Source organism: Hypanus sabinus, chromosome 9 (assembly GCF_030144855.1).
Source record: "Hypanus sabinus isolate sHypSab1 chromosome 9, sHypSab1.hap1, whole genome shotgun sequence".
Lineage (NCBI taxonomy): Eukaryota > Metazoa > Chordata > Chondrichthyes > Myliobatiformes > Dasyatidae > Hypanus > Hypanus sabinus.
Window position 1 is genome coordinate 66,263,470 of NC_082714.1, and position 24,096 is coordinate 66,287,565.

The following is a 24,096-nucleotide window of genomic DNA, read 5'->3' on the forward strand; positions in this document are numbered from 1 at the left end:
TTAAATTTTATCCTGCATATAAACCTCAAGTTAATCATTTCATAAATATTTCTTAAGACAGACATTGTTTTAATATTTAGAGATACAGGCCCTACTGCCTGTTTAGATCCATTTGACTAATTAACCTGCTAAACCATACACCTTTGGAATGAGGGATTAAACCGGATGCACAAACTCTTTACCGACAGTAGCAAAAATTGAAGCCATGTTGCTGGCACTGCAATAGCACTGTACTACTGTGACTCATGCTTACACCACTGCCTCTTATTCTTCCAGGGACATTCTGACTGTAATCTCTTACTATCTTACTTATAAATAGCTCCCACTGAGGTCCAGATGCTGTTTCCCCCGCAGTAGCTGCTCCCAATCTAACTCTCCAGGGCCCTGTTTCTTTTCATCAAAAATTGCTTACTTCAGTTTATTTCCTCAAGGATCAACATACATATTCCATAACAATTTTGATCTAACCAAACTATAGTCACTACCTTTAAAGACTTCTATTGACAATTCAATCACTCATCTGTCCTCTTTCCCAAGTTTATGTGCAGCACTCTCCTTCAGAAATCCTCCTGAATGTATTTTTTGAATTCTTCCACATGAAAGCTCCTTGGCCTTCGGTAATAAATAATCACAGTAAATACTGGGAGAGTTAAAATCTCCTCCTACTACTATCTATAGCTTATATATTGTTCTGTGATTTACTGGCATTTTCTTCCAATTCCTGCTGACTATTGGAAGCCCTAAAGCGGGGGTCGGCAACCTGCGGCTCCCGAGCCATTTGTGGCTCTTTCACCTCTGTGCTGCGGCTCCCTGTGGCTTTGGGAAATAATTGGTCAGTATTTAATTAAAATGTATTTTATGTTAGTTTGTTAGCTTTTGAAATGTAATTCTAAATTTGAAGATTATGGTGATCTTGTACAATCTAAGTGTGGCGACACATTTCCTCACAATTAGCCAGCATTCCGGCTAAGGGAGATAGCCTACGGGGGTTTGTGAGTACGCGTCTTTTGCAGCATCTGCGTCCATGGGGGCTGGGTTGAGGGAGGCTTAAAAGCAAGGCTGTTTAGTTCGAATAAAGTTATTCGACTGCAGTTTACTGACTGCGTGAGCACACCGCTGCAACGTGTTTTTATCGCTATTAATATACGTCACCACTGCCAATACCTGACACCCGCCAGTGCGCGATTTCTTTAATTTTTCGATCCAAGGTAAGCCAACTATGGAGAATTCTAAAAAAAGAAAAGTGACTGAAGAAAACAGAACGTTTAATGATACGTGGACAGATTCATTTGCTTTCACTGTTGACGAGACTGGTTTACCGGTATGCTTAATATGCAATGAGAAACTAGCAAACAACAAAAAGTCAAATGTCGCAAGGCATTTCCAGAATAAACACGCAGTCTTTGCTCAAAAATATCCGGATGGAGATGAGAGAAAAAAAGCCGTTTCGGAACTGATGCGGAAGGTTGATCTGAGCAAAAATCATTTCCAGAAATGGATGAAGTCTGGAAAATTAACGACATACGCCAGTTATATTGCCGCTCAGGAAATAGTCAGGCACGGGAAGCAGTTTACAGATGGTGAATATATAAAAGAATCTTTCATTAAGATTTCAGAACATCTATTCACGGACTTTAAAAACAAGAGTGAAATTGTGCAGAAAATCAGGGATATGCCCCTCTCTGCAAAGACTGTCAAAGACAGAACCATAAAAATGGCAGAAGACATCACAAGACAGCAAATTAAAGACATCAATTCAGCTGTGGCCTACTCGATTGCCTGTGACGAGTCTAAAGACAAAGGTGATATTGAACAAATAGTGTTGTTCTGCCGGTATGTAAACTCTGCCGGGCCACAGGAAGAACTGATTGAGTTGATACCTCTAAAAGACCAAACACGGGGGGAGGACATCTGTGAGGCTGTCTTGAATTGTTTAAGAGCCAAAGGAATAAAGACCACCCATCTGGTATCAGTAGCTACTGATGGGGGCACCGAATATGATGGGAACGCACAAGGGAATTGTGGCTTTACTGCAGAAGTCGCTGGACAGAAAGCTGCTGACTTTTCACTGCATCTTGCACCAAGAGGCACTGTGCGCTCAAACATTTCCTCCGGAATGCACAGAAGTAATGGATGTTGTCATTCAGATTGTCAATAAAATAATGGCAAAAAGTTTAAATCACCGTCAATTCCGTTTGTTACTGGACGAGCTGGAAATTGCATATTCTGATCTCCTGCTGCACAACAAAGTCCGGTGGCTGTCCTAAGGGGAGGTGCTGAAACGCTTTGTCGCGTGTCTGGAAGAAGTGAAAACTTTCCTGGGCAGCAAAGGGCTCAACTTTCCTGAGCTGGAACAGCCAGAGTGGCTGGAAAAGCTACACTTCATGGTAGACATGACAGCGCACCTGAACACGCTGAACACAGCTCTTCAACGGGGTAAGGACGTACAGCCCTGCACATGTTGGAGGATGTTTTGGCATTCGAGCGCAAGTTGACGTTGCTTGCCAGAGATTTACAGAAAGGCACATTGTCTCACTTCCCCAATTTGAGAGAGTTCAAACAAGGTCACGACATGATAAATTCGGAGTATTTACATTCTGCAATCATCGCAATGCAAACATCGTTTGGGAAACGCTTCTGTGAGTTCAGAGAGGAAAAAAACACATTATCCTTCCCGGTCACTCCCCTAAGCATCGATCCATCCCTACTAAATACGACTGCATTGTCAGGTGTGAGTCAACCTGAACAAGTATGATAAATATTTTAATTGCCTATTATTTTACGTATATTCATATGTTTTCATTGTTCAGTGAAATAGTCCTTTTATTTTTCAGGTTGACAGCTGGCTGACGTTATTTTTGGTTTGCTGTTGGCGGCAAATTTAAGTTTGGCGTTTTTCATAAATACAAGAAGGACTCAAATAGACGTTGAGTATTTTACTTAAAAGTAACCTTCAACCCAACGTCTTTTTTTCGGAGTTCAAAATGTTTTTGTTGCATGCAGTAATGTAATTTCATTTTCTCTGCAGGAGTTCATCAATTTCATAAATGCAACACATTATAGTTTGTTTATACATAGCATAAAGGCAAAACAAAACGTTGTATGCAGTGTTATTTCATTTTAAATGTCAAGCGGGTTTTGCGGCTCCCAGTGTTTTCTTTTCTGTGGGAAACGGGTCCAAGTGGCTCTTTCAGTGGTAAAGGTTGCTGACCCCTGCCCTAAAGTATAACCCATAAAAGTGACAGCCATTTCTTATTCCCAAAAATTCTACCCTCTTGAACATCGTCCCTAATCATTCTGTTTACTATTAGCTAATGTTCGAATCATTCTCCAACAGTCCTTTTACATAATGGCCTTCAACCTTCAAGGCAGGACTATTGTGCAGCACTTATTAGATACAGACAGTCACATAGAAAGACAGCACAGACAGACAGTCACATTAAGTTGAAGACCATAAGACCAAAAGATATAGGAGCAGAATTAGGCTATTTTGCCCATAGAATTTGCTCTGCCATTTCATTAAGGCTGATCCAATTTTCCTCTCAGTCCCAGTCTCCTGTCTTTTCCCATATCCCTTCATGTTCTGACCAATCAAAAACCTATTAACCTTTGCCGTAAATATAAAGATTTGGCTTCCACAGCTACCTGAGGCAAAGAATTCTACAGAATCACCACTCTGACAAAAGAAATGCTTCCTCATCTCCACTCTAACAGGATACCTCTCTATTCTGAGGCTGTGTCCTCTCATCTTAAGACTCTCCCACCATAAGAAACAACTTTTCCACATCCACTCTATCATGGCCTTTCACCATTCGTTTGTTTTCAATGAGTTCACCCCTCATTCTTCTGAATTCTAGTGAATATAGGTCCACAGCCATCAAACACTTTTCATAAAACAAGCCATTCAATCCTGTAATCATTTTCATGAACTTCATTTGAACCCTCTTCAGTTTTAGCACATCATTTCTAAGGGGCCCAACCCTGCTCACAATACTCCAAGTGAGTCCTCATCAATGCCTTATAAATTTTCCACATTATATCCTTGCTTTTATATTCTAGTCCTCTTGAAATGAATGCTAACATTGCATTTGCCTTCCTCACCACAGACTCAACCTGCAAATTAACCTTTAGGGAATCCTGCACAGGAACTCCAAGTCCCTTGGCATCTCAGTGTTTTGTATTTTCTCTCCATTTAGAAAATACTCAACCCTTTCGGTTCTCCTACTAAAGTGCATGACCATACATATCCTGACACTGTATTCTATCAGCTATTTGCCCATTCTCCTAATCTGTCTAAGTCCTTCTGTAGCCTCTCTACTTCCTCAAAACTACCTGCCCCTCCACCTCTCTTCATATCATCTGCAAGCTTTGCAACAAAGCATTATCCAAATCATTGACGTATAACTTTAAAAGAATCGGTCCCAACACAGAACCCTGTGGAACACCACTAGTCACCAGCAGCCAGCCAGAAGAGGTCCCTTTACTCCTACTCTTTGCCTCCTGCTGATCAGCCAATGCTAGAATCTTTCTTGTAATACCATGGCCTCGTAACTTGTTAAACAGCTTCATGTGTGGCACTTTGTCCAAGGCCTTCTGAAAATCCATGTTCACAACAGCAAACGATTCTCTTTTGTCTATCTTGCTTGTTCCTTCTTCAAACAATTTCAATAGATTCTCCCTTGAGGAAACCATGTTGACTACAGCGTATTTTATCATGTGCCTCAATACCCTGACACCTCATCCTTAATAATCGACTCCAACATCTTCCTAACCATTGAGGTTAGACTACTTGGTCTATCATTTCTTTTCTTCTGCCTCTCTCCCTTCTTGAAGACTGAAGTGATATTTTCAATTTTCTAGTCTTCCAGAACCATTCAGTACATATCTAGTGATTTATGAAAGATCATTACTAATACCTCCATGATCTCCTCAACTACCTCTTTCAAAACTCTGGGGTGTACACCATCTGGTCCAGGTGATTTATCTACCTTCACCTTCAGACCTTTCAGTTTCCCATAAACCTTCTCTCTAGTTATGCTAATTTAACACATTTCATGACCTCTGACACCTGGAACTACCACCATACTGTTAGTGTCTTCCACAATGAAGACTGATGCAAAATACTCTTTCAGTTCATCCACTATATAGTTGTCCCCGATTACTACCTCTCCAGCATTATTTTCTAGCAGTCCAATATCCACTCTCGCCTCTCCTTTACAATTTACGTATCTGAAGAAACTTTTGGTATCCTCTTTTAATATTATTGGCGAGCTTACTTTTGTATTCCATCTTTACCTTCTTACTTATTTTTTAGCTGTCTTCTGTTGGTTTTTTAAAAGCTTCCCAATCCTCTAACTTCCCATTAATCTTTGCTTTATTATATGCCTTCTCTTTGGTTTTTATGTTGGCTTTGACTTCTCTTATTAGCCATGGTTGTGTCTTCTTTCTTTTAGAATACTTCTTCCTGTTTGAGATGCATATATTTTGTGCCTTCCAAACTGATTCCAAAAATTTCAGTCATTGCTGCTCTGCCATCATCACAGCAAGTGTTCTTTTCCAATCAATTCTGGCCAGCTCCTCTCTCATACCTCTGAATTCACTTCACTCCACTCCACTGTAATCTGATCTGACTTTAATTGTCATTCAATCACACATGAATATCCATGAATAGTCATACAAAACAGCATCAGAAGGAAAGGTCCATTTCACCTGCTCTTCCATTCAATATGATTAAGATTAATCTTCCCTCTCAATTTCACATTTTCACTCTACTCATACCTTTCAATGCCTGTTGTGTCCAAGAACCTATCTCCTTCTTAAACATATCTAGCAACTTGATCTCCACAGCCTTTTATGGGAACAAATTTCATAGGTTCACCACCACCTGAGTGAAGAAATTTCTCTTCATCTCAATCCAAAATGGTTCACCCTAGATTATAAGACTGTGACCTCTGGTTCTAGAACAGCAGTCAGGTGCGTTGGGGGGGTCATCCTGCCTGAATCTGATCTGTTGAGTCTGTCAGAATTTTATACATTTCAATGAGCTCTCTTTTCATTCTTCTGGAGCTCTGGTCGACCACATCTCTTCTCATATGATACTATGACATATACCTCGATTTAGTTTGGTGACCTATCTTTAACTTTCTTTGTGGCAAGTACAATCTTTCTTAGGTAAAAAGGCTAAAACTTCCAAAAGAAGATGGCATTAGTGAACAACAAGACCAAAGGCTCCATCCTTCAGATTGCTCTCAAAACTACTTCTTTCATTTCGTTCAATACATCTTTTTTCTTTCAAATTTGGTTCTGCTACACTGCAGCCTATGACGGTGTGCTTTCAGGCAAATTGCACAATCTGGCACTTTACTGTTTCCAAGGGAATTCAGTGAGGTTTCAAGCAAAGCATGTGGCTTAGAGATGTGGTGCAAGTCCATGATCGACTCCATTTTTTGACAATCTCATCAATTGAGGAATCAAGGATGATTGAAATCAAAGAAGACGAGAGTGAAGGGCCGGCAAGTGTTCAGCACTGTCAGCCTCCATGTGAATTGTCTCCCTCTCTCTCTCCCTCACTTGCTGCTCCCGGAGGAATACATATGAATGATCTCTCTCTCTCTCTCTCCCTCTGGCTTGATGTTGCCGGAGTCCTTGAGTCTTGGGAAGGTTTAAGTGATGCAGTTTGTGGATTAAATTTTTCGAGAGATCGCTTAGTTCTGGCTACTGCGTGCAGTTTAGTATGCATGTAACATATGTAGCATTTTTCTGTGTTGGTACCCCATCATTATCAGGTATATCTGACACTGGTCTTGGTGAACCCTTCTGCATCCCTCATTGAATCAGGGTTGATCTTCTGATCTGATAATAACTTGTTGAGATACAGAGGGGATGGCCCTTCAAGCTGCACCGCCCAGCAGCCCCCGACTTCACCTTCGCCTGAATACAGTAACCTACTAACGGGTACATCTTTGGACTGTGGCAGGAAACCAGAGTATCAAGGAAAATTCAAGCATTCCACAGAGATTCCTTATAGGTGACTGCAGACTTGAACTCTAATGCCCCGAGCTGTGATATGGTCACATTAACCATTACACTAAAGTGGTGCCCATAATAGTGACAAAAATGGGAATAAAAATATTGATCTCGAGGGAAATTGGGATCAATAAAGTATGTCTGTCTGTCTGTAAATAATGCCATATAGCCACAGATAGTGGTAGCAAACATTTTACTGCAGCTGGTATTTCATAGCACCTCATGGGGGCCCAGGTTTCAGAGGCTAGAACTGTTCAAGCTCTATTCCACTCAGCACAATTGTAGATCATAATCACATTGTATAAAATGATAAGGTCTGAGGTATGAAGATGATAGTTTGTTTCCAGATGATAGTCACTTCTACTAATGCTGGTCTGGACAAAAACATCTGTTGCAGGTAGATTGTCACAGAGAAGGATATTCCTCATGTTGATTTATTGACTACCTGTGACAGATCCAATTTGCCATAATGTCTTTCAGGATTTGGTCATTCCTGTTGCTAAGCTGGTCATAGACATGGACATTTTATTCCCTCTTTTAGAGCACCTTCTATAACTTCAACATAGACACCACCAACAGAGAGATGCACACGTAACGCCCTGGTTCAGATTTTACTGCTAACGTTGCAGGGTATTTTGTTTAATGGTTTTCTATATAAACAATGTGTTCTGCTGGTAGTGTTTGAGCTACAGTTAAAGGTCAGGGGTTGTAATGTTTGTGCTTGGGAATATCATATCATCCAATCAGGATGGTGGAATTGGGAGAAGATTTTTGAGAATCCTGGGCAGAGAGGTTCTGTGAGGGACACTGTGGTGGGTCGAGGTCTTCTCAGTGGAAGATAGAGAGAAGCATGAGAGAACAGGCATCTATGATTCAGTGGAGTCCAAGAGGGGAAATCCTACCAGTGATCAGAGAATAAGAGTTGGTGCCATGAGTACACAGGACACATCAACTTTTGGAAAATTTGAGTTCTAACTTGTGTACATTTGACTGGTTTAATTATGATGGGCCCTTTTGTTGTTTTCCTTTGATTAAGTTAACATTCATAAATATACTTTCTTTATAATTGTCCGAACTTCCCGAGTTTGGTGGGACCCAAGTCATATTGACCCTAGATGTGCGGAGTCTGAAAAGGTGGTTTTCTCACCACTAAGTCTGTTGGGCATTAGGGAGGGGTGAACAAGCCGCATCTCTAGAGACACCAGGTAAAAAGGGATTTCACACATTTATGAGCTGGGGGTGACAGCAGGTCATCATCAGGAAAGGATTTTCATACCTAATTGTGACCTTGTGTCACTTTCACTCAGCAGTCAATATTGACAATTTTAGCTGCTTCATCAATGACTTTCCTTCAATTGTAAGGTCAGAAGTAGGGGTATTTGCTGATGATTCATAACACTCAGCACCATTTACAACTCCTCAGATAAAACAGTCCACATCCAAATGTAGCAAATTCTGTACAACATACTGGGCCAATAGCAAATAGTTCTCTCATTATCAATGTCCTGGTGGTTACCATCGGCCAAAAACTAGAGAACCATACACTCCAGTAAGGCAGGTCAGAGGCTAGGAATCCTGCAGTGAGTAGCTCACTTCCTAACACCCCAAAGCCTGTCCACCATCTTCAAGGCTCAAGTCATCAGTGTGATGAATTGTCCAGGACTTGTTTGGAATTCTGCAGCTTCAACAACACTCAAGAAACGTGACGCCCTACAGGACAGAGCAGCCTTTTAGATAGGCACCCCACCAAAACCATTCACTTAACACCATCACCTTCACAGTAGCAGTAATTTTTATCCTGTACAGGATGTACTTCTACAATCACCCAGACTCCACCTTCCAAACTCACCAACTCTCCCAATCAGAAGGGTAAGGGTAGCCATCATGACTTGGAAATATATTGCCATTCCTTCACTGTTACTTGGTCAAAATCCTAGAACTATCTCCCGAACAGCAGTGTGGATATACCAACACCTCAACAACTGCTGTGGTTCAAGAAGGCAGCTCATCACCACCTTCTCAAGAGTAATTAAACATTGCAAATTCTACTAACTAGAAGTAATTCCAGTAAGATGGTAGCGCGTTCGGACACAGCAGCCTCTCGGTGGTGCATCTTGTCTTTGATAAATGTCTTTTTTTAATGATCACAGGACAATGCTGACCATTAGGGACTTTAGGTACCGTAAGTCTACCCCATCAACGAGCTATTTATATACGGTCATCCAGTAAGGACAGAGACATGATGTCCTTGTCAACACCTGGGATTCTGTGGCCAGAATCGTGGTCATTGTTTCATTGTCACTGATCTATTAGCTTCCAGCAAAAATTGCTTCAGTTCTGACTATTATGATTTTTCTCACTGTTCAATGCAAGAATAAAGGCAATAGTCCTTACAATCAAAGGGGAAGGCATGACAACAGGGTGCACTAGACCTGTCAAACTTCTATTATATGAGATAAATGACTCCACTTCTGCATTTTGGTCTACTTATGAGCCAAGTGTGAAAAGCGGGAAAAAAGAGGCATCTGATCATGGGAGATGGATTAGAACAGGACAGTAAAGTTGAATTTGAACATGCAATGTTTCAGCCTGAAGCCCACAAATCTACTTCTGGAAAATGATTGGTTGCTTTCATTATTCCTCTATGACCTGCACACAAAATTATAAACCAGGCTGTGCATAATCATTTTGGAGTACAATAGACCTCATCAGTGCTTCTGGAGTTTTCTACTCTGAGTAAAAGAAGTCCTGAAAAGAGCCATCACACAGGAACAGAATTAAAGCTTGAAAGCTCAGCCTTGGTGACATTAACCTATGTCATATCTCATTGCATTCTTACATTCTACCAGTGATTATTTATTCATTGAAAGTGCTGAAAGCCCTACTCTCAATCTCTTCTGACTTCTCCAACATACATCCACTACAACAGTAATCCAGAGTTATTTTTACTCAGAAATGCAATCAAGACTAGTAGACATCAAAGATAGCTTACTGATCAAGAAGGAAGAAAGCTTTGTTTCACTGGCAACACAAGAATATGACTATGCTTTGTTACCTTTGTGTTTACTTTTATACATACACAGGATATTTTTCAGTTTAAAGGCCTCTAATTAAATAAGCAGCGCTTTACTACAAACCAGGCATATTGTTTGAAGTATAAATGCTGCTAGTCACTACAGAAGGCCACTCAATCACAAATGGAAGTTCCATAATGGTCTGTATGTTAAAGCATTTACTTTATAAACAATATATATCCAAGTTTGTGAAAGTTTAACAAAAACTGCAGATGCAAGAGAAAAAAAGATACCGGGAACACTCAGGAGGTCAGACAGAATTTATGGAAGAAGAATTCAAGTTAACATTTCAGATCAAAGACCTAACAGAAGGTCTAAAAAAACTCTGTTTCTCATTTTACAGATAGTGCCTGACACCACAGAGTGTTTTCATCATTTTCTGAATTTACTAGGCATCCAACTTTTGTTGCATATTTTCTTCACACTTAATAACTGTGCTACAAATTGTAAAATGGTGACAAATAAAAGATGGTTTCAGTCAAGGTAACATTGGACTCGATTTGCTCAGATCCTCAAAGGAAGGATTGCATATGTGACATTCAAGGAGTGAGTACCAGTAAGTAGCAGAAATTTGGTTACTCAGAGGAACCACATGCGAAGTGACAGCATATCTGCACAGACATATGTATTTGCACTTCGGGATGTGGATGCTGTTGGTAAGGCCAGTTTATATTGTACAGTATACCTCCAACAGTCCTTGAAAAGTTGATGGTGAGGTACCTTCTGAACTCATTTTCTACAGCTTATGTTGTCAATATTTATTACTTATTTATGTGCTATCATTATTTTTCATGTTTGCACTTTTTTGCATATTAGTTATTTGTCCATCTTTGTGTGCAGTTTTTCATTGATTCTATTCTCCGTCTTTGTACTTACTGTGTATGCCAGCAAGAAAATGAGTCACAGGCTAGCACATGGTGACATATACTGTATCTACTTTGATAATAAATTTACTTTTGAACATTGAACTGAGGCAATTAAGATGATACAATTCTATTTTGCATTGGGAATTTTAGGATTGAGTCACAATGATACTTAATAGGCAGTTACATATTTTCAGATGGTCTTAAAATTATTGCTCAAAACCAGGGTTCTGCAATCTTAAATTAGATAAATGACCATCTAACTATTAAAGCTATACTAATCATCTCAGTGTACGTCAGCACTGACTGACTGTTCATTGTAAAGTAATCTTCAGTTTCAAGGAAAATGTATTATGTTGGTCTCAACATATCAATGTAATTATAAAGAAGGCAAGACTGTGGCTCTACTTCATTAGGAGAGATTTGGTATGTCAACAAACACACTCAAAAACTTCTATAGATGTACTGTGGAGAGCATTCCGACAGAATGCATCCCTGCCTGGTATGGGGAGGGGCTACTGCACAGGACCGAAAGAAGCTGCAGAGGATTGTAAATTTATTTGGCTTCATCTTGGGTACCAGCCTACAAAGTACCCAGGACATCTTCAAAGAGCAGTGTCTCAGAAAGGCAGCGTCCATTATTAAGGGCATGCTCTTTTCTCACTGTTACCATTAGGTAGGAGGTACAGAAGTCTGAAGGCACACACTCAGCGATTCAGGAACAGCTCCTTCCCTTCTGCCATCCAATTCCTAATTGGACGTTGAAACCTTGGACACAACCTCACTTTTATAATAGATGTTATTTCTGTTTTTGCATGGTTTTTAATCTATTCAATATACATATACTGTGATTTATTTATTTATTTACTTGTTATTCGTTTGTGTTTTTTTAATATTATGCTTTGCACTGAACTGCTGATGCTTAGTAAACACATCTCACGACACATGTCTGTGATAAAAAACCTGATTCTGATTCTGAAGGAATTTGAAATGTTTCTTTCAAATAAAGTTTATAATGAATGTATTCAAAATTTTTCAGTGAGAACTTTGTAGCGAAATATTGCTGAGCAGTTAAATTGTTTTTGCAGCTTGATACTTCTATAGTTCTGCAAATTTGTATAACTTAACTATCTATGATAGATTTGATAACAGAAGTTCCTGCCTATACCAAACTAATAGAGCATTCCAGCCTTTTTTCAAATTTTGAAAAACATTCTTTTTACAATCAACCTCTGTATACACATATCCCAAAGCTCATCTCTACCAAATAATCGCCCTATTCACAGATACTCCACCTCATATCTTTTGATCCACATTCTTATCCTTTCACACATTAATCTGAATTCACAAATTTTAAATTTTATCAAACATTTGTCAACTTTTAGACAGTTAGGTACAGTTAGCAGAGAAAATGCTGCACATTCCTACACCAGCACTGAAATCATAGTTCCACAATCCTTTTGGCCAACAAACATTGATCTAGAAAACCAGTGCAGCTGGAACAGCAGATGAAATTACTGGGAATTGATATGTCAGCCCTCAACCAGCCAATGTAGGAAAGTAAATCTGCCATTACATAGGAAAAATAATTGATTATCAAGGGAAAATGAATTCACACTAAATGCAAAGTCTTTCGATTTTCACATGCCACCTTTAAAGTATTACTTAAGAGCAAAAGTGAAATATTCAGAAATAATGAGTAGTAATCCAAAAGATGAAGGAAAATACAAATTTATGTTATTTTGAAGGATGTCTGAGATGTCCTCCTTCTTCAAAGAAAGGGTTTCCCTTTCTGCACCATTGATCATCCCTTTCTCCTCACCCTCAACTACTCCATTTCCCAGACATTCGTGCTCACCCCATCTTTCTGCCACCTTATGAGGAATTTTTTTTGTGTGCCATACTCTGCCGGAGCCTCAGCAACCACTTTTTTTTTTCAAGCAGTTGTCTTGGAGGTCGAGTTGTGAGCTCAACACTCAACCCAGCACGGATGAAAGGCATGCCTGGGAGCAGCCCAACTGGGTTCCAACTCTGGGACCTTTGCTCTGGAATCTGGTGCTGATGTCACTGCGCCACCAGCTAGTCTTATCAGGAATAGAGTTCCTCTTGACCTCCTTTTACCACTCGATGACCCTCTATGTTCCAAACATTATACTCCACAACATCCACCACCTTTAACAGAACCTTATCACCAAACACTTCACCTCGCATGCCCCCCAATTTTCTACTTTCTGTAAGAACCGCTACTCTATGACTCCCATATCCATTCATCACTCTCCACTTATATCCCTCCCGGCACTTATCCATGCAAGTGGCAGAAGTGCCCATACACCTCCTCCAACACACCAAAACAGTCCTTACAAGTGAGGCAACATTTCACACTTGAGGATCATCTACTGTATCCGGTGCTGCCAATACAACTACCTCCACATTGGTGAGATCTAACGTAGATTGGAGGACCACGTTATCAACCACTTTAGGTCCATCTGTAAAAAGCAGAATTACCTAGCGTTTGTATTAATTGCTATCGATCTGTGACTGAATGCTAACTGAGATTTGCTGCATGCAGGCAAAGGATGTCTGTTTTCTTCAACATTGTGCAACCCCTACTTTTGACATCACCTTAGAAGGTCACTGAAGATGGTTAGCCAAAAATACTGCTGGGGTCAATAACAGAAATAATAGATCGGTCAACATTTGTGGGAAGAGAAATAGAGTTAAAGAATCAAGTTGAAGGAGGTAAAAGAAGCTTGTAAAGCTGCAGAGAGAATGAGAGAGAGAGAGAGAGAGAAAGAAACATCTCTGGTAGGGATCTTTGGGGTAACCATGTAAGTAAGCTATAAACAAGGTTTTCTGGTCAACAAGTGAATCAGATCAGCTACAAGTGAGAACACAAATTCAAAAGGAGTGCATATGAGCCAAATGTCGAACGTCTGGGACCTCTGAAAAATTGAACATCAAGTTATTGAAGTTGTACTGTATACTCTAAAGAGTATCAAATCTACTGGTATAAATCCTTTGGATAAAAGCCTGCAGTTCTTCTAAGAATTAAAATGGTTTGGATAATGAAGAAAAGCCTAAGTACTGAACTTCAAACATTCAGCCCTGACAGCCTGCAGGCAAAACTTGATTTCCTTGCAAGGCATCTCAGGAGACATAGCCTCACTAATGAACACAAGCCAACATCCGAATGAGAGGAAGAGGATCCGCTCCAGGTAGGGGCCGGAAATTGGCAAACTTGGGGAGCTTAAGAGCCCCTGGGAGATTTGGTTATGTGGTCAAATTACTCAGAGGTCATTCCTATTAAAGGGAATTTAGATAAATATGCGGTAAATTAGATTTTGAAAGTGTTAAGAAAATATTTTCCAGAATATCTCTAAATTATTTTAAATAGTGCCATGAGCTGTTTAGTGTCTCCCTTGGTGTAGGTGGAGACATTAGCATTAAGTTTCAATTAAAAGATACTCTGACATTGAAGTAAACCCTCCCAGCCCATCACCTCCCCCCCAACTCACATTATCTTCCATTCAGAGTCCAGATTACAACTACCTAACCCACCTCACATACACACTCACTCACAGATCTCACCCATACTGTTTTAACATGTACATACACATATCAACTGTCAGATGTCCATACCCTTGCCCACACAAACACTTGTACCTAAATAGATATAACAATAAATCACCCATATACCCAAAAAACTCCACTCTCACATGTATGTCCACAAACTGACCTCACAGACACACCCTGTCACAGTCATGCAGCACAGAGAAAGGTCCTTTGGACGACCATGTTCACACAGACCATCAAACACCTATCTATTCTATTCTATTCCAGTTTAAAACTTGGTCCATAACTTTCTATGTCATGGCAATTCAAGAGCTCCTCCAGATCATATTACACTGTACAAGTACTGCCTCCATCACTTTCTCCAGCAGTACATTTCAGATTTCAGCCATCTTGTGTGGGGAAAAACAACTCTGCCTCAGATCCCTACTAACTCCTCACCTGAACCCCCTTGATTTTTCCATCTCTATTACAAGGAGACATCAGTATCCAAAATATTTATGCCTCATAATTTTGTAAAATACTATCAGGTTCCCCCTCAGCTCCTTTGCTCCAAGACAACAAATACCATTTGATCCAGTCTCCTCTTATCTGTAACATTCCATTTCAGTCAATATCCTGGTAAATTCAGTATCCTCTTCATCCTATCCAGTACATTCACATCCTTCCTTTAGTGTGGTGACTAGAACTGCACAAAATATTCCAGCTATATCCAAAGGAAACTTACACCATTACCTCCATACTCAGTGCCCCAGCAAATGAAGACCAACATTCATATTCTTCGTCCACAGTAAGTTAGAAGGGAGGAGTTATCCACGTATGAACAAATTAGCAACGAGGAGGTATTAAGCTGAATTAACCCCCTTGGCCTAACTTGGTGCATTCTCAGACCTTGTTGGAAGGTAGCGAAGAAATTGTAGAGGCTCATGCAAAGATTTTTATTTAAACTCTGAGCAGCCGTGAGGTTCTAGTGAACATGGTAACACTGTTTAAAAAGGGTAGCAAAACTACGTCAAGAAATTACAGGCTGGTGTCTTTGACATTGATTAAATAACATAGAAGATTATGAAAAAGTACAGGGGATCTCTATTAGCTAGGTAGTATGTGGGCTAAGGACTGGCAAATGGCTTTCGGTTCAGATAAATGTGAGGTATTGCATTTCGGGAGGTCAGACCAGGGTAGGACTTATACAGTGAATGGCACGGCCACAAAGTGTCTGTAGAACAGAGGTATCTCAGATGCAAGTGCACAGTTTGCAGAAAGAAGCATCGCCAGTAGATAAGGCAATGAAGAAGGTTTATGGCATGCTGGCCTTCATCAATCAGGACAGTGAGTTTTAGAGTTGGGGACTCATGTTGCATTTATATAGGACATTGGTGAGAATGCACTTGGAGTATTGTGTAATTTTGGTCACTCTGTTATAGGAAAGATATTAACAAATTGGAGAGGGCGCAGGAACGCCTGGACTACAGGACCTGACTTATGAGGAGAAGTTGGCTAGCCTGGAGCATAGGAGTATGAGAGGTAACCTCATATAAGTTTATAAAATCATGACAGGTATAGATAACGTGGACAGCCACAGTCTTTTGCCCAATATTGGGGAATCCAAAATCATAGGGCAGAGATACAAGATAAGACGAGAGAGATTTAAAAGAGATTAACTTCATTCTACAGAAGTTAGTGAGTACCTGGATGAACAACAAGAGAAAGTAATTAAGCATGTACAACTCAACATCTCAAAGCAATTTGGATAAATAAGTGAAGGGGAAGGGCAATACAGTACAAGACATAAAAACTACTATAAGTTACAACAAACAAACAAATGAATGAATAAATAGTACAAAGAATAGCAAGGTAATGTTCATGGACTATCACCTGGTAGCACTCACACCTACTGTCATGGAGTACTTAAGAAGTTGGTTATGGCCACAATTAACTCCCACCTGAGTAAGGAACTGGACCTGGTGCAAAATGCCTACCGCAACAAAAGGTGCCACTGAATCAGAGTCAGAAACAAGGAGAGTTCTTCAAACAGTCTAGGAATGTTCAGTTCAATTTAGCACTGTCATTTACAGAATGCAGGCTACAAAGCCAGTCCGCCCCGATTCCAGTCACACAAAAAGTAATAAATAAAAGAGTAACCAGAAACCAGAAATACACTTAACGTGAACTGCAGAGTCCTCAAGAAACGAGTCCAATCCGCAAACCATGTCGATCAAACTTTGCCTAAGATCAAAGACTCTGGCAGCAGTGAGCAACAGTGAGAAGGAGACCAGTCAAATGCAGACAGACAGCACTGAACACCTGCTCTCCTTTTGTTTTCATCCTCATTGATTTCAACCTTACTCAATCCTTTAATCAGTTGAGTTGGCCGAGAATTAGAGCAGATCATGGGTTTGGGCTCTGCAATTGGATTGCAGACTCTGTTACCGAGCTCGCTCTCAACCACACTCAATTCCCTCAGAGACAGCAAAAATGCCAGCCAGATTGCTCAGTCGGCCCAAACATAGAAACATAGAAAACCTACAGTACAATACAGGCCCTTCGGTCCACAAACTTGTGCCAAACGTGTCCTTACCTTGGAAATTACTCAGCTTAACCATAGTGCTCTATTTTTCTCTATCCAAAAGTCACTTAAAAGACCCTATCATATTCGCTTCCACCACTGTTGCCTGCAGCCCATTCCACACACTCACCACTCTCTGCATAAAAAACTAACCCCTGACATCTCCTTTGTACCTACTCCCCAGCACATTAAACCTGTGTCCTCTTGTGGCAACCATTTCAGCCCTGGGAAAAAGCCTCTGACTATCCACATGATCAATGCCTCTCATCATCTTATACACCTCTATCAGGTCACCTCTCATCCTCCGTCACTCCAAGGAGAAAAGGCTGAGTTCACTCAACCTATTCTCATAAGGCATGCTCCCCAATCCAGGCAAAATCCTTGTAAATCTCTTCTGCACCCTTTCTATGGCTTCCACATCCTTCCTGTAGTGAGGCAACCAGAACTGAGCACAGTACTCCAAGTGGGGTCTGACCAGGGTCCTATGTAGCTGCAACATTACCTCTCGGCTTCTAAACTCGCTCCCACAATCAATGAAGGCCAATACACCGTACGCTTTTCTTAACCACAGGGTCAACCTGCGCAGCTGCTTTGAGCGCCCTATGGACTCAGACCCCAAGATCCCGCTGATCCTCAACACTGCCAAGAGCCTTGCCATTAGTATTATATTATGCCATCATATTTCACCTCCCAAAATGAACCACTTTACACATATCTGGGTTGAACTCCATCTGCCACTTCTCAACCCAGTTCTGCATCCTATCAATGTCTCGCTGTAACTTCTGACAGCCCTCCACACTATCCACAACACCCCCAACCTTTGTGTCATCAGCAAACTTACTAACCCATCCCTCCACTTCCTCATCCAGGTCATTTATAAAAATCACTAAGAGTAAGGGTACCAGAACAGATTCCTGAGGCACTCCACTGGTCACTGACCTCCATGCAGAATATGACCTGTCTACAATCACTCTTTGCCTTCCGTGGGCAAGCCAGTTCTGGATCCACAAAGCAATGTCCCTTTGGATCCCATGCCTCCTTACTTTCTCAATAAGTCTTGCATGGGTTACCTCATCAAATGCCTTGCTGAAATCCATATACACTGCATCTACTGCTCTGCCTTCATCAATGTGTTTAGTCACATCCTCAAAAAATTCAATGTGCTCGTAAGGGATGACTTGGTCTATAACGTCCTGGGCTATCTCTACTCTCTTTCTTGAATAAAGGAACAATATTTGCAACCCTCCAATCCTCCGGAACCTCTCCCATCCTCATTGATGATTCAAAGATCATCACCAGAGGCTCAGCAATCTCCTCCCTCACCTCCCACAGTAGCCTGGGGTACATCCCATTTGGTCCCGATGACTTATTCAACTTGATGCTTTCCAAAAGCTCCAGCAACTCCTTTTTCTTAATATCTACATGCTCAAGCTTTTCAGTCTGCTGCAAGTCATCACTACAATCACCAAGATCCGTTTCCATAGTGAATACTGAAACGAAGTATTCATTAAGTACCTCAGCTATTTCCTTGGGTTCCATACACACTTTCCCACTGTCACATTTGATAGGTCCTATTCTTTCACGTCTTATCCTCCTGCTCTTCACATACTTGTAGAATGCCTTGGGGTTTTCCTTAATCCTGCCTGCCAAGGCCTTCTCATGGCTCCTTCTGGCTCTCCTAATTTCCTTTTTAAGCTCCTTCCTGTTAGTCTTATAATCTTCCTGATCTCTAACATTACCTAGCTCTCTCAATCTTTTGTAAGCTTTTTGTTTCTTCTTGACTAGATTTATTACAGCCTTTGTACACCACAGTTCCTGTACCCTACCATAACTTCCCTGTCTCATTGGAACATACCTATGCAGAACTCCACACAAATATCCCCAAACATTTGCCACATTTCTTCCGTACTTTTCCCTGAGAACATCTGTTCCCAATTTAAGCTTTCAATTTCCTGCTTGATAGCCTCATAATTCCCCTTATCGCAAGCTTTTCTAACTTGTCTGTACCTATCTCAAAATTCAAGGGGCGTATAGCCCGATGGGAATTCGGGGAGCTGGGTTAAGCACAATAGGCAGCGATTTAAACAGAGAGAGGAGAAATGGGCTAAAAGTTCTATATCTGAATGCACGAAGTGTCAGAAATAAGGTGGATGAGCTTGAAGCTCAGGTGCGAATGGGTAACTATGATGTTGTTGGGATAACGGAGACATGGCTGCAGGGAGATCAGACCTGGGAAGTGAATGTACAAGGGTATACGTGCTATCGTTGGGACAGAAATGTGGGCAGAGGGAGTGGGGTGGCCCTGTTGGTGACGAATGAGATTCAGTCCTTTATGGGGGGGGGGGGGGGGGGGATAGGACCAGGAGAGGTAGAGTCTGTGTGGATAGAACTGAGGAACAGTAAGGGCAAAAAGACCCTAATGGGTGTTGTCTACAGGCCACCAAACAGTAGCATGGATATTGGGTGCAAATTGAATAGGAAGTTAACACTGGCATGTGGCAAAGGTAATGTTGCAGTAGTTATGGGGGATTTCAACATGCAGATGAACTGGGAGAATCAGGTTGGTGCTGGATCCCAGGATAGGGAGTTTGTAGAGTGCCTACGGGATGCATTCTTGGAACAGCTTGTACGAGAGCCGACCAGGGACAAGGCTATTCTGGATTTAGTCTTGTGTAATGAACAGGATTTGATAAACGATCTTTAAGTAAAGGAGCCATTAGGAGGTAGTGACCATAATATGATAAGTTTTTTCTGCAATTTGAGAAGGATAAGGGCAGATCGGAGGTGTCAGTGTTGCAGTTGAACAGGGGAGACTATGGACCCATGAGGGAGGAGCTGGCCAAAGTTAACTGGATGGATATCCTAGCAGAAAACACAGTGGAACAGCAATGGCAGGTATTCCTGGGAATAATGCACAAGGTGCAAAATCAGTTCATCCCCCGGAGAAGGAAGGATTCAAAGGGGGGAAAGGGGCCACAGTGGTTGACAAAGAAAGTCAGAGATTGCATAGCCTTAAAAAAAAGGAAGTATGACAGAGCTAAGGTGAGTGGGAGGACAGGTGATTGGGAAATTTTTAAGGAACAACAGAACTTAACTAAAAAGGCAATACAGGGAGAAAAAATGAGGTACGAACACAAGCTAGCCAGGAATATAAAGGAGATAGCAAAAGCTTTTTTAGGTATGTGAAGAGAAAGAAGACAGTTAAGAACAATGTTGGGCCCTTGAAGAATGAATTGGGTGAAATTGTTATGGGAAACAGAGAAATGGCAGAAGAATTTAATAAGTACTTTAGATCTGTCTTCACTGGGGAAGACACAAGCAATCTCCCAGATGTATGGATGAGCCAAGGACATAGGGTAACAAGAGGAAATGAAACAGATTGACACTAGGAAGGAAACAGTGATGAGCAGACTGATGGGACTGAAGGCTGACAAATCCCCAGGTCCAGATGGTCTGCATCCTAGGGTACTAAAGGAAGTGGCCCTGGAAATTGCGGATGCATTGGTAATCATTTTCCAATGTTCCTTAGATTCAGGATCAGTTCCTGAGGATTGGAGAATGGCTAATGTTATCCCACTTTTTAAGAAAGGAGGGAGGGAGAAAACAGAGAACTATCATCCTGTCAGCCTAACATCAGTAGTGGGGAAGATGCTAGTGTCTGTTATTAAAGATGAAATAGTGGCATATCTAGATAGCAGTGATAGGATTGGGCCAAGCCAGCATGGATTTAACAAGGGCAAATCAGGCTTGACTAATCTGTTGGAGTTTTTCGAGGATGCAACCAGGAAGTTAGACAAGGGAGATCCAGTGGATGTAGTGTACCTCGATTTTCAGAAGGCATTTGATAAGGTCCCACATAGGAGATTGGTGGGTAAAATCAGAGCTCATGGCATTGGGGGGAAGATATTGACATGGATTGAAAACTGGTTGGCAGATAGAAAGCAAAGGGTAGCGGTGAATGGGTGTTTCTCGGAATGGCAGGTGGTGACTAGTGGGGTGCCACAGGGCTCGGTATTGGGACCACAGCTGTTTATGATTTAGATGAAGGCATTGAGAATAACTTCAGCAAGTTTGCTGATGATACTAAGCTGGGTGGCAGTGTGACATGTGATGAGGATGTTAGGAGAATTCAGGGTGACTTGGATAGGCTGAGTGAGTGGGCAGATACTTGGCAGATGACGTTTAATGTGAATAAGTCTGAGGTTATCCACTTTGGGAGTAAGAACAGGAAGGCAGATCATTACCTGAACAGTGTAGAGTTAGGTAAGGGAGAAATACAAAGAGATCTAGGAGTCCTTGTTCATCAGTCACTGAAGGTGAATGAGCAAGTGCAGCAGGCAGTGAAGAAGGCTAATGGAATGTTGGCCTTTATTACAAAGGGAATTGAGTACAAGAGCAAGGAAATCCTTTTGCATTTGTACAGGGCCCTGGTGAGACCATACCTGGAGTACTGTGTACAGTTTTGGTCTCCAGGGTTAAGGAAGGACATCCTGGCTATACATGAAGTGCAGCGTAGATTCACGAGGTTAATTCCTGGGATGTCCGGACTGTCTTACGCAGAGAGGTTAGAGAGACTGGGCTTGTACACGCTGGAATTAAGGAGATTGAGAGGGGATCTGATTGCAACATTTAAGATTATTAAGGGATTGGACAAGATAGAGGCAGGAAATATGTTCCAGATGCTGGGAGAGTCCAATACCAGAGGGCATGGTTTGAGAATAAGGGGTAGGTCATTTAGGACAGAGTTAAGAAAAAACTTCTTCTCCCAGAGAGTTGTGGGGGTCTGGAATGCACTGCCTTGGATGTTAGTGGAGACCAAATCTCTGGATGCTTTCAAGAAGGAGCTAGATAGGTATCTTATGGATAGGGGAAACAAGGGATATGGGGACAAGGCAGGAACCGGGTATTGATAGTAGATGATCAGCCATGATCTCAGAATGGCGGTACAGGCTCGAAGGGCCGAATGGTCTACTTCTGCACCTATTGTCTATTGTCTATCTCTCTCCTATGCTACTGTAAAGGAGATAGAATTATGACCACTACCTCCAAAACGCTCTCCCACTGAGAGATCTAACACCTGACCAGGTTCATTTCCCAATATCATATCAAGTACAGTCTCTCCTCTTGTTGGCTTATCTACATATTGTGTCAAGAAATCTTCCTGAACACACCTAACAAACTCCACCCCATCTAAACCCCTTGCTCTAGGGCGGGGGTCGGCAACCCGCGGCTCCGGAGCCACATGTGGCTCTTTTACGTCTGTGCAGCGGCTCCCTGTTGCTTTGGGAAATAATTGGTTGTGGCGACCCTTTTCCTGGCACATCCGAACCGACTCACAATTAGATAGCCTACGGGGGTTTGCGAGCACAGAGCTTTGGAGCCTCTGCGCCATGGGGGGCAGGTTGAGGGAGGCTTAAAAGTGAGGCTGAAGATTTCGAATAAAGTTTTTTCCTTCGACTGCAGTTACCGACTCCGTGTCGTAATTTTAGCGCTGCGTGTAGCACACCGCTGCATGGTCAGTATTTAATTAAAATGTATTTTATGTTGGTTTGTTAGTTTTTGAAATGTAAATCTAAATTTGAAGATTATGGTGATCTTGTACAATCTAAATAAGACGTTGTGGCGACCCATTTCCTGACACATCCGAACCGGCTCACAATTAGCCAGCGTTCAGGCTAAGGGAGATAGCCTACGGGGGTTTGTGAATACGTGTCTTTTGCAGCATCCGCACCCATGGGGGGCGGGTTGAGGGAGGCTTAAAAGCAAGGCTGATTAGTTCGAATAAAGCTATCTTTGACTGCAGTTTACTGACTGCGTGTAGCACACTGCTACAACGTGTTTTTATCGCTGGCTGTCCAGAGGGGAGGTGCTAAAACGCTTTGTCGTGTGTCTGGAAGAAGTGAAAACTTTCCTGGGCAGCAAAGGGCTCAACTTTCCTGAGCTGGAACAGCCAGAGTGGCTGGAAAAGCTACACTTCATGGTAGACATGACAGCGCACCTGAACACGCTGAACACAGCTCTTCAACGGGGTAAGGACGTACAGCCCTGCACATGTTGGAGGATGTTTTGGCATTCGAGCGCAAGTTGACGTTGCTTGCCAGAGATTTACAGAAAGGCACATTGTCTCACTTCCCCAATTTGAGAGAGTTCAAACAAGGTCACGACATGATAAATTCGGAGTATTTACATTCTGCAATCATCGCAATGCAAACATCGTTTGGGAAACGCTTCTGTGAGTTCAGAGAGGAAAAAAAACACATTATCCTTCCTGGTCACTCCCCTAAGCATCGATCCATCCCTACTGAATACGACTGCATTGTCAGGTGAGAGTCAACCTGACCAAGTATGATAAATATTTTAATTGCCTATTATTTTACGTATATTCATATGTTTTCATTGTTCAGTGAAATAGTCCTTTTATTTTTCAGGTTGACAGCTGGCTGACGTTATTTTTGGTTTGCTGCTGGCGGCAAATTTAAGTTTGGCGTTTTTCATAAATACAAGGAGGACTCAAATAGACGTTGAGTATTTTACTTAAAAGTAACCTTCAACCCAACGTCTTTTTTTCGGAGGTCAAAATGTTTTTGTTGCATGCAGAAATGTAATTTCGTTTTCTCTGCAGGAGTTCATCAATTTCATAAATGCAACACATTATAGTTTGTTTATACATAGCATAAAGGCAAAACAAAACGTATGCAGTGTTATTTCATTTTAAATGTCAAACGGGTTTTGCGGCTCCCAGTGTTTTCCTTTCTGTGGGAAACTGGTCCAAGTGGCTCTTTCAGTGGTAAAGGTTGCTGACCCCTGCTCTAGGGAGATGCAAATCAATATTTGGGAAATTAAAATCTCCCATCACGACAGCTCTGTTATTATTACACCTTTCAGGGATCTGTTTCCATATATGCTCCTTGATATCCCTGTTACTATTGGGCAGCCTATAAAAAACACCCAGTAAAGTTATTGTCCCCTTCCTGTTCCTAACCTCCTCTCACAGAGA

General features: G+C 41.5%; 2 protein-coding genes across 9 annotated transcripts in view; one reads left to right on the forward strand and one right to left on the reverse strand.

Annotated features, from left to right (window-relative positions):
* Positions 1-24,096, reverse strand: part of mad1l1 (mitotic arrest deficient 1 like 1) — a 1,079,555-nt gene that overhangs the window by 492,777 nt on the left and 562,682 nt on the right. The window lies entirely within an intron of this gene.
* On the forward strand, positions 762-23,836 carry LOC132399453 (general transcription factor II-I repeat domain-containing protein 2-like). Of its 2 annotated transcripts, none has more exons than XM_059979811.1 (2): positions 762-2,729; positions 23,528-23,836. In XM_059979811.1, the coding sequence occupies exon 1, from the start codon at positions 1,220-1,222 to the stop codon at positions 2,156-2,158; it is 939 nt and encodes a 312-aa protein (XP_059835794.1). In that variant the 5' UTR covers positions 762-1,219; the 3' UTR covers positions 2,159-2,729; positions 23,528-23,836. The 2 variants fall into 2 exon arrangements, with proteins under 2 accessions (XP_059835794.1, XP_059835793.1); XM_059979810.1 differs by lacking the exon at positions 23,528-23,836 and adding an exon at positions 2,835-2,987.